Raw genomic sequence first — 12,164 nt, forward strand, 5'->3', positions numbered from 1 at the left:
CCTGGAAATTGCGAATGAACAGAGATCTGGTGTTGTCGCTTTTGCTTCACCTGCATCAGTCCTGGGGTAGCAGAGGCAGATCCGGAGAAAATTCCCCTCTCTCTCTGCCTCACACAAGCCACCCTTGGGGGTCCAATGATTTCACCATGATTTTTTTTTGCTTTTTACATCACACCCGGCAATGCTCAGGGGTTACTCCTGGCTCTGCACTCAGGAATTACTCCTGGCGATGCTCGGAGCATCAGATGGGATGCTGGAGATAGAACTGGGGTTAGCCATGTACAAGGCAAATCACTCTGGGCCCGGATTTCACCATGAACCTTTTCCCTTTACTGATTATGCCTCGTATGCTTTTTTTCTTTCATTGAGAGGGGGGCAGTAATAAATCCCAGCCATGGCTATGACCATATGCTGACTCCTGTAAGATCTCCTAATGAATCATGGAACATAGGATTTTAGTGGGACTTCTGACATATCAATCCCTATATAAGAACAAGTCAATGGCTCTGTCTCAGTACTCCTTCTCACTTCCCTAGAGCACCCTCAGATCATCCAATACTCAACTTGGACTTAGCTAAGAAAAATTTTCCCACAATCCTTTGAAGAGGAAACAGATTTTATTTTTATTCTTTTAATGAAGTATGAAAAGAGTGATCTATTTTATTTTGCATGTGTATTAACGATTTTCTCTCCCTGCTTTTTTGCCTTCCTTTAGTGGCTGATATAGGACTAACTCAGAAAAGTATTTAAAAAAATATTTAGACTTAAAAGGTGGTTATTTGAAGGGATATTCATGATAATCTTTCAACATTTGTATTGCAAACCATAATGCCTAAAATGAGAGAGAAAGAGAAAGATAAAAGAGAGAGAGAGAGAAGAGAGGTGCCTGCCATAGAGGCAGCCTGGGGTGGAGGGTGACTTAAAGGGGTGGGAGGGAAACTGGGGACCTTGGTGCTAGGAAATTATACTGGTGGAGAGATGGGTGTTGAAACATTGTATGACTGAAACACAATCATGAACAATTTTATAATGCTCTATCTCATGGTGAGTCAATAAAAAATAAAACAAAAAAAGATAGTTATTTGTAGATTCAAATAATACTGCTAACTTTCTTTCTGTTCTCTAATATCGTAAGCTTGCTCTGGTCTTAAGCTTTTTATTTCAGCAATTTTATGGTACTCCTTCCACATTTCTAGCATACCTGGCTCTGTCTTTTTGATGAGTATCCAACTAAGACCTCAAATAAACCTTCTCTGACCACCCAGTCTGAAGTAGCCCCCCACTTCCCACAGATCGTTGCTTTATCATGGCACTTATTTCAACTACTATTCTATTCGTGCTTTGTTTGTTTAATGAAAGTCTCCTCCCTGCAGACTTTAATTTCCACTCGAACAAGTATTTTGTTTGACTTGATCAGCATTTTATTTCTCAGTGCCAAAACAATGCCTGGGAGAAAAACAAGGCATTCAATAAATATTTTTGAATAAATGAATAATTAAATCATTTGACTAAATCGGTGACACTATGGAAATTGCCTTTAACAGCTTTCAAGAGATTGCTCCAATTTTGCTTTGGTTTTTTGTCTCTTCCTGTTCCTACATTCTCTGTATTTCCCCTCAAGTTCTTCCTCCACCAGCATGCAGCCCAGCCGCATTTTCATTCCCCCAGGCTCCCTTGCCCTCCACCTCCAGCCCCAGACAAGTGACAGAGCAACACTGTCAATCAGTGTCAGGTGTGCACTATGCCTCCTGCAATCTCTTTGCATCTTGTAAAGTTTGGCTTGTATAAGAAGCAAGCAGGCAATTGCTCTGGGCTGTGCTGTGTATTGGCAGGGAGGATTTCATTAAGATTCACTTCTTTGCTTCTCCAGTTCAATTGCTTTCTGTGAAAGGCAATGGGTTTCTCAAGTAGTCTTCAATTTGGACTTGTTGAAGATCCACATCTCACCCATTTCATGCCATGGTCAGATATTTTGGCAGATTAAGTGGTAATAGGGCACGCAAAAGAAAGCAAAATTTTCAGTCACTACTCTACCCCCTTCTGACATTTCCATCTCCTATTTCAGTCTCCTTTGACATTGCACTGTCCTATTCTCTTCATTTCTTTCTAACTTTGTTCTTCCTACCCCTAACTGCATCTGTTCTGAGGAATGAGAATTCCAGAATTCTCCCACAAAGAGACCCTAGAGCTCATTTTCTGTCACTGAGTTTAGCTGTCTTCCCCACCAATTCTCAAAGTCGCACATGGTCTTCCTCCAAGAGACCATTGGAGGAGCTATGCCTTGTGTATATTTGTCCTTGGAGGTTTGACCTTTGGTTCAATATTAATGATAACTTTCCCAAAGCAAAAAATCCTTTCATTTTCCTACATCTTTTAATATCAGCCCACAATGACGCCATATAAATATCTTACTCTGTGTCCCTTCTTTAGTGTTCCCTTCACTATTGCCCTGGCCAAAACCGATACCTAGAACAACAATCCAGTATTACTGTACAACCTTAAAAGTTAGGGTCTCTCAAAGTGTGGTCAGTTGCTCTTACAACAAAATCTTTAGGGCTCTTTTGAAAGTGTAGATTCTAAATACCATCAGAGCTCTAACCTTCAGAATTATAATTTTAGTGTAAAGCCCAGAATTCTGCATTTTAACAAGTTCCCCAACCTAATTCTCACACTCATTCATATTTTATACCCTTGAAATTAATCTCTCCACCACACTTTAATTCAGCATTTGTCGATGCATAGTTTACATTGGGATATACCTTTATTGAAGGAATGCTTCATACATTTGCATGTACTAAGAGTGTAGCAGTAAAGGATTAAAGCCCTCGTTTCATAGAAAAGGAAATTAAGATCCAGAGAAAATTTCACCTGTGGTATTTACTGATTAGGTACAAGGTAAAGCTTGTACCTAAATCATCTCAAGTCTTATGATTTCCAAGTTGTAAAGGAATAAAAAGCTAGCATAGCAGGATTGATAGCTATCCTTTGAAAGATCTGATTGAAGTGCAGGCTTTAGAATGGCATCTGGGTATGTTGATTTGGGGAGCATTTCTTCCATGCCCAGGACTGATAAGAGTGATTCACTGTGCCTAATATGTTTCTCTGAACAACATGGATTAAAATAAACACATTCTTTACTGACATTTTGTAGAATATATTATGTGAACCTTCCCCCAAAAAACACTTAGCACTAAATATCTGAAGAGCTAGACTTGCCAACTATTCCTGCTTGGCATTGCTTCACACATGTCCACAAGTCCTTGGTAAAGGAGTCATGTCAAAGTGAATCTACTGTTGAAGGACTCTTAAAATTTTGCACTTGCTTCCCTCTGAACTTCATTACATGTGTCCTCTTCCTTTGTAGATTGTGCTTAGCATACTTTCACTGCAATAAGTCATAGTGTGAACTCAACTATATGCTGAGTCCTGAGTTGTCCTGATGAATATCGAACACGGGGACTTCATGACATACATCCAACACTTTCCATAACTCATTTCACTGTTCCTCTCATGAGTTATAGGAGTAGACAAAACAGTATGCTTGGAATGCTGATTTACCTGATAAACTCATTTGCATCTTGGATTTACTATTTTGTCAAACTGGGCCGGTAAGAATTCCTTTGTATTATTTTCACAGGGATTTCAAGTGGCTAGGGCTGATTAGGTATTATTTTTATTCATAATCTCCTGGGTAAAATGGAATGGCCAGAAAAAATTCTGTGGATGAAATTTTTAGTATGCATATAGCCACGCAGCAATGCAATGATTTATAGGGAGTAAAAGGTCCTTATTACATTGGAACTTGTTAGGATATTTCTTGAGTTATTTGTAAGGTTCCTCTCACTAAGGAATGAAGTGAGGATTGCTGAGGTACCAGCAAGCACAGTAACTAACGGGTTTATACTCACCCTCAGTTTTCAGCCCAGGTTTGCCTAATTGTCTCTTGCTTTTGGATTCTACCCACTCCTCCAATTTCTGAGCCCCAATATCTTTTTGGCTGCCAATCCTTACTGACTGCTAAACTGCTAGTTGGAAAAGATACCTGATATCATCCCTTAACCATCTCATAATATGGGTTTGAAAAAAAGTATATTTAATTTTTGTGGAGGCAGAATTGTTACACAAATACAGTCCCATTCATTAGCAACATACTGGGAGGAAAGACTCATTCATGTTTATTGCATCAAGAATATGAACACAGGGGCTGGAGCGATAGCACAGCGGGTAGGGCTTTTGCCTTGCATGCAGCCAACCCGGATTCGAATCCCAGCATCCCATATGGTCTCCTGAGCACCGCCAGGGGTAATTCCTGAGTGCAGAGCCAGGAGTAACCCCTGAGAATCGCCGGGTGTGACCCAAAAAGCAAAAAAAAAAAAGAATATGAACACAGAATTTCTTTATATTAATATTGTTCCACCTGAAATAATGCAATAAACAGTTTTAAAGAGAAGTCTTTGAAATTTCTTCAGCAATTCAAACGAGTGGAATTCTTTATTATATTCTCAGGAAACTGCCATAAATAGCAGACATTGTCTGGACGGACTTACTTTATGGAGCCTAAAGTGACCTTGAAGTCCACATGTTGAAGATGATAGACATTCTCATTCAATGTCCCTGAATAGTCACATGAGGCTGACTCCTAAGGATAGTAGATACACGGGACAGATAGATTGCTCCATAGCTGGAAACCTGCCTTATGAGCAAAGGGGAGAAGGCAGCTGGAATAGAGAAGTGATCACTAAGAAAATGATGGCTTGAGGAACCCTTCGGGATGGGAGATGTGTGCAGAAAGTAGATAAAGGAAAAAACATGATAAGTCTCAGTGTCTGTATTGCAAAACATAATGCCCAAAAGTAGAGAGAGAGTATGGTGAATATTGTCTGCCATGGAGGCAGGGGAAGAGTGGGAAAGGAGCCATTAACTGAGGATATTGTTGGTGGGGAATGCGCACTGGTGGAGGGATGGGTGTTTGATCATTGTGTGATTGTAACCCAAACATGAAGGCTTGTAACTATTTCACAGTGATTCAATAAAATTTTTTAAAAAGTCACATAAATAATCGGTCTTCCCTGCTAACAAATCAGGAACATCTGCACCATGTTAAGTCATTGATATTTGGAAATGTTGTTTTATAATAGCTAGTATGTCCCTAATTGTTTAATCTCTTCATGCCAATATGCTTGAGTCATCTTAAGGATTAAATGAGTTAGAATTATGCTAACACCCAATAAACACACATAAAATGTTTGCTAATTAATATTATCACCTGCTCCAATGATAACTAGTTAGGAGTCATTGAAGGTGTCAATTTCCCTGAACCTCTATTCCTTCGATTAAAAATGTAAAAGTAATTGTTGATGATTTTGAAATTTCCTTAAGCTTAACTTTTTATAATCAGATACCTCTTCACTTTGCTAAGAAAAAGAAAGATCTTAACCCATAGAAAGTAATCAGAAGATGACGAAAGAAAAAAAAACAGAATAGTGAAAAGGACACTGAAAAGGAAAATTATTATTTAAGGAGGTGCAATTTTCTTTTATGAAGTTTATACATCAGACATTTAGCATACTGAAATAAGCTTTGAAGAAAAGATTTACAAACCGGGATGTGTCTCTGAGACTTTCATTTACACCCAAATGAATATCTTGTGTTGTAAGAAAACAAGGATGGCCTCCCAGAAGTGCAAAACCTACAAGAAAACGTAAAACAAAGCATTTTCAAAGTTAGCTAGAAACAATATTATAAATAATTAACACATCTCTACTGAAAACTCCAAATTCTTTAAAGTTTTCTAATCTCCCTACAAGGAAGTCATATGCAAAGTAAAAGGAGGACTCATGGGACAGAGATGAAATTATTGTGCAACTACTCAACTATTCTTAAAATGTGTGCCCGTTTTTCAACCCTCTTAGAAAGCCCTCTTAGAAAGTACCTGGCAGTGACATGGCATTATTTATTTCGAATAACTGGTTTTCAGTCTTTGAAAACAATAATAATATTCATCCAGAAAGATACAAAAATAAGCAGTAGTATAGGATAGCATGGATTACAACAGAATGCTACTCAGTTATGAAGACAAAAAGCAACACATACAACATGAATGAATCTCAAAAATTTTATTATTTGAAATTTAAGAAGCTAGACCCAAAAAGTACCCATTGATTAATTACATTTATAGGAAGCCCTGGAACAAAGCTAACATAGAATGACAAAAATTATAAGAGAAGTTGCTTTTAGAGAAGGTGGCTATCTGGGAAGGAGCATAGATAAATTTTTGAAGTAATTGAATTATTTTTTCTTTATAAAGTGTAGGTCATCATACATTCTGGGGAACATGTATCCTTTCAGAAATTTGCTGTTTCCTTTGAGAGAGGATCCATGGAAAAAGCTTTATTTGGTATACAATGTAAAAAGCAATTAAGTATAATTACTTGATAGAGACTCATCCAAAGAATTTTGCAAATATTACTTTTTCCTCCCTACTGTAATTTACCTAATTTATCTTTTGGAAAAAAATACAAGAGTCACAATTGGCTGATTCCCATCTGTTTCCTATGAGAAAGGGGAAATAAATAATTGCATTGTGAATTGGGGGATGAGACATTTCAGATCCCCCAGAAGTCAACACAATTTGAATAACGCAATTTGAATATGGACTGGTAATAAATAATATTAGTCTTTTCTGGTAAGTGTGATCATGATATTGTAGCTATGTGGGAAATGTCCTTTATTTTAAAATGCATACTAATGTAGCTTGGGACAAAATGTCATGATAGTTTTAATTTACTTCAAGATATTTCAGCAACAAAAATAAAGGTAGCATACTAGAGGTTGTTAGTATAAATGTAAATAATGTAGGGTGCTTTTCTATTAATCGTTCTACTTCTGGTTTATTTAAAAAATTCTTTAAAAGTTAAAACTACACAAGAGCCCTCAGTCCTGTTACTGTGTAAAGTTAAATAGTCATATTCTACTTACTTTATACATTAAAGTGTTCTCTTATACCTTTGTTTATCTAGAAGTCACAATGTTGTGACTGAAACAATGAGTATTATAGAGTAATGCCGTCTGCCACCACTTTATAAACATTCCCCCATTGAATCCCTCACTCTAACAATGAGCACAGTAAATATTATTATAAGAATTTTATAGGTAGGTTTTCTGAATGTCAGAAAGCCTAATACTTTTTTTAAAGCCTATACTCCTATGTTGCCGAGGGGAGACCAGTCTTGAGCCAAATTGCTTTGGGATCTACAGAGGCAGGACAATTACAGCCAAACTGAACTCCATTTTCTTCACCTGTAAAATCCAGGAAGTTTCTCTGGAGCCTTAAAAGTCCTTGGAGATATTGATGAGAGAATGTGAAATATGTTAACGGTCCTACTTGTTAATGGTCCCTTATTAATAAGGGCTATCATTCCATGTTTAATGTTTTACTGCTGCAGCCTTTTAAATCTACTGTCTTATCCCCTTAGCCTTCAGCCTTATATCTTGGTAAGCTGATAAGAAAATACAGATGAACCTTCCTTTTGTACTAGGCGTAAGTTCAATATAAAAGGTCCTGATGAGGATACCCCAATACCAGTTCTAACCACAAAGAAATCACAAGCCAGTATCATTTCCCTGATCTCTAATGCTTCTTTTGGACCATCTTTGTAGCCATCCATACTTTTTCCAGAAAGCGATATTATGTAGATAATGACCTTTGAATGAAGGCATGGTGTCCTCTCTACCAACAGTTTACCCAAATGTGGGTGCATCTTGTCTCTGTTAAGTGACCACAACAGGTCTTGACCTTATAGCATGGTCTGAAATATATTCTTTCATTATAAAACTGTATGCAGTGTGCTGTTGTAGGCACTGGGAAAAGCCTTGCACCAAATGCTTCAATAGGAGGTAACACATCCTAATAGGGAGAGATGGATAAGAAATGGAATTTATTAATTCAATATGTTGTATGTTTGGTATTGATAATTGATAAAAATAAAACAGCAGGGAAGGTAAAATAAATATAGAGAACAGTAGTTGTAATTATAAGTACACAGCCAAGAAAGCCACGTTGAAACATAATAGACAGCAGGAAGAGCATGTCCAAAGGAGGAGTCATGCCTAATGGGTTCAAGATTCAGCAAGTTTGGTGGGAAATGTACAGAGTATGCAAGGAGGAGAGTAGTAGAGGTGAGGACACAGAAGAATGTGGGGAGGAAGCAACAGGAGTGACATCATTGAACTTAGGTTTGTTAGAATGCCTATCATTGGGCAGGGCAGAAGCAGGAAGACTTATCAATAGACCTACAATCAGGTGAGATTGATAATTTGATAGGTACAGTATGGTTACACGGCGCCAGGGGGCCAGTTGGTGGGTGTGACCCCTGTCTACTGGAATTTGGAGGATCTGGGTGGAGGATGCTCAACTCTGATCTGAGTAGGCTTGGAGATCTCAGCCCCGGGACCCGCTTGCCTTTGTTCCTCTGCCGGTACCTTCATGTGTGCGGAGAGTGGTCTCAGCATGGTGGTGGCTAGTCCTGGAGGTCTTCGGCTGCCGGAGCCCTGGTCGGGGCGGAGAGGAAAGCTCAACCCGCTCCTCTCCAAGGGGCCCCAGCGAGGACAGCCAGGCGCGGGGGCAGAAGACTGCACTGTTCTCTTCCAGGAGCTGGTTTTTATAGTCTTCCGGGAGCTGGCGCCGTGTAATCCCATCAACGGCCAAGACACAGAGACTATAAAAACCAGCTTCCGGAACCACGCGGCTGCATTTGCGGCCGCGCGACTTCTTATTATGACAACTTATTATCTCATTCCTACTTTGGACAAACTGGCAGGCTACCGAATGTAACCTGCCCACACGGCAGAGTCTGGCAAACTCCCCGTTGCGTACCCAATATGACAAATACCAGTAACAATGATGGGTCTCATTCTCCTAAAGAGCCTTGAATATAATCTCAGGGCTAGGATGAAGGAGACGTTACTGGGGCCTGCTCGAGGCAATCGACGAATAACAGGATGATTTGTGATTTGTGATTTGCGACAGTATGGTATCAGTTGAAGTAGGGAGAAATTGGGTGGATTCCTCATATATTTTGAAAGTAGAGTCATCACATGGCTAATAACCTTGTTTTCTGGTTGATGAAAAATACTCTAATAATTTAAGAAGCACTTCCATTATTATGTTCCCCCACCTGCTAGCATTTGCATACAGAACAGGGGGGGTCACAGAAAGTGGTTGAAGTTAGAAGTAGGAGTCAAAGACTTCAGAAGTTCTTGAAAAGATAGAATGGTGATGTGGGGAATGCTCTGTTTCAGAGAAGGAATTGTCCCTGCAACCTTAGTTACTAATCAAAAAAGTAGCCCCTGACCCCAGTCCAAAACAGGTCAAATCTCACTAGGCAGCTCAGATAGAGAAGAGAACACCAAGTAAGGGGTGTTTGGAGAACCCACTCGAGATGGGAGATGCGTGTTGAAAGTAGACTCCAGAAAATAGACTGAACACGATGGCCACTCAATACCTCTATTGAAAACCACAACAACCAAAGGGAGAGAGAGAATAAAAGGGAATGCCCTGCCACAGAGTTGGGGTGGGTGAGAGGGGATGGGGAGGGGATGGTGGGAGGGATACTGGGATCATTGGCGGTGGAGAATGGGCACTGGTGGAGGGATGGGTACACGATCATTGTATGACTGAAATGCAAACACGAAAGTTTGTAAGTATGTAACAGTACCTCACGGTGATTCACAAATAAAAAAAATAAATAAAAATAGGGAAAAAAAGAAAGCTGCCTGTCTGCGGGAGTACAGGGGGCTAGTGGGTGGGTGAAGTGGGGGTAGCATATGGGAGGGAACATGGGAACATTGGTGAGGGAAGTTGACATTGGTGATGGAATCTGTACTACAAATTACATATCTAAAACTCAAATAAGAATAACTATAAATCACATTCTTTTAATTGAAAAATTAGAAAGAAAAAAAGGTGTTAAGAATTTTATATGCAACAAAAAAAGAATTTCAGTTGCCAGAAGGCATCTGAGGTTCTGAGAAGCTGTCAGGAGCTGCCATTGTTGATGATAGCAGAGAACAGGAGGATCGGGTCTCCACTCTCATATCACCCTTACTAATCCAGAGAAGTAGGTTTCTGTTTTATTATTTTCATGTTTCACATAAGATAATTTTGAAGAAAGGATTCCTTGTATTACTACCTTATCTCTGTTTGGAAAAAAATGAAAGTACATTTTAGTTTGTTCTTTCTTTTCCTTACAGACTCCCGCAAGCTTTTGAAAAAGGTATAAACATAATTCATGCACTGGAAATGCGAGGGCTTTCAGAGCTCTTGCTGGTAGAATGAAGGCAGTCATTACCTCTCTGCACAGCACTTTTATGCCTGTAAAATAGTATCTTAACTTTTATATTGGCATCATTTTAAAGATGATGACTTTAAAACAGATTGGAAAGCACCAGCTTCTGTTTCAGCATGAAAGTCAAATATCAATGTTAAGCGTTGAAAAGAACCATCTCTTAGAATGCCCTGTGCATTTTCTATCAGTCACTGCTCTCAAAAAGATTAATAAATGTATTCATCTGTCTGCTCAATTAATTTGCAATAAAAGAATATAATCATCAGTAGACACTCAGGAGAATTGCACAGTTTGCCAGGCAGGCATACACAGAGTGGGTAAGGAATGATCTACAACTCTGCACTGTGACATTGATAGATCTCAGAACCATGAGTGAGAGAAGCCAGACACAAAAGAGTATGTGCTGAATTATTCCATTTATGTAAAGTTTGAAAACAGGCAGAAACTAATCTGTGTTGTTAGAATCTAGGAGAATGGTTAACCTAGAGTGAAAGTGGGTAGAATAAAGACTGGAAAGAGATACAAGGGAGGGCTTCTGAGTACCATTAACAATGTGATTCTTTCCCTAGGTATTAAAGTTACAAGAATGTATTATTCACTGTAAAAATTCATCCAACTATACATTTAATGATTGGCACACTTTCCTGTATGACACCTACATAATCAGGGAGCTTATGGAGGGAGTGCTGGGGATCGAACCCAGTACAGCCGAGTGCAAAACAAGGTCCTTACCTGTTGTACTCTCTCTGACCCCAAGTTTTACTTATATACTACTTTCTTTTTCGGGAGGGTGGTTTGGGCTCTCACTCAAGGTGATCAGAGACTACTCACAGCTTGTTCACAGGATAACTCCTAGCTTTGCTCGAGGATCAAACCCAGGCCTCCTACATGCAAAGGAAGTGCTCTAGCACTTTGAGACATCTCCCTGTGTCCTATTTTCTATTTTCATTTTAAACACCAAGGAAATAGGTTTGAATGAACTGTTTTTTACAACAAGAGACAACACCCAACAGAAATGCTAAACCATCAGGAGGACTGGTCAATGGTTGAAATCTATCACAATTGTATGTGGTATGCAGGGTATAGAAGATAGAGAAGGGACCAGCATGACAATAATAGTAGAAAATGATCATGCTGGATAAGAACTGAGTGTTGAAAGTAGGTAAAGGGAAATATATGATAACCTTTAAGTATCTATTGCAAACCACAATGCCCCATGCCCAAAGGAGAGACAGACAGACAGACAGACAGACAGACAGACTGCCACGAGGAGGGCTGGGGGGGGGCAGGGGGCAGGGGTGAAAAGCGGAGGGAGGGAAACTAGGGACAACTGTGCTGGGAAATGTACACTGGTGGAGGGATGGGTGTTGGAACATTGTATCACTGAAGCCCAACCATGATCAGTTTTGTAAAGGTTTATCTCACAGGGATTCAATTTTTTAAAAATTTAAAAAATAAGAAATGCTCAGCCATGTTTTTGATTGGGGTTCACTCTTTCTGTAAGCATTTAAATTACTACTCACTGACTGATTTTCCTATCGCTGAATTTGGCAGGGTGCCAATGCAATTAAGCCCTTGGCTACTTATGGTAGAGAATGACAAATATTCTGTAAACCATAAGGTTTTATTATGGTTATCTGTTCCTTTTGTGTATATATTTGCAATTTTATGCACATTTCAGAGCCTTTCTTTATAGAAACCCATCATTTGACAAAATGCCCAATGCCATATATAGAAACAATTTTGCTAGAATGTAACGTGACTATTAGATGTCTGAATTAAATTCAATTATTTACAAATAAATTTAATGAAAACTTC

At 39.1% G+C, this 12,164-nt stretch overlaps 1 protein-coding gene across 1 annotated transcript in view; it reads right to left on the reverse strand.

Moving 5' to 3' along the window:
* Positions 1–12,164, reverse strand: part of OTC (ornithine transcarbamylase) — a 75,598-nt gene that overhangs the window by 43,192 nt on the left and 20,242 nt on the right. Inside the window, exon 4 of the mRNA XM_056131209.1 lies at positions 5,602–5,689. Coding sequence (XP_055987184.1) covers positions 5,602–5,689 — 88 coding nt within the window. The remainder of the gene's footprint in view (positions 1–5,601; positions 5,690–12,164) is intronic.

This window comes from Sorex fumeus, unplaced genomic scaffold, assembly GCF_029834395.1.
Source record: "Sorex fumeus unplaced genomic scaffold, SorFum_2.1 ptg000086l, whole genome shotgun sequence".
NCBI lineage: Eukaryota > Metazoa > Chordata > Mammalia > Eulipotyphla > Soricidae > Sorex > Sorex fumeus.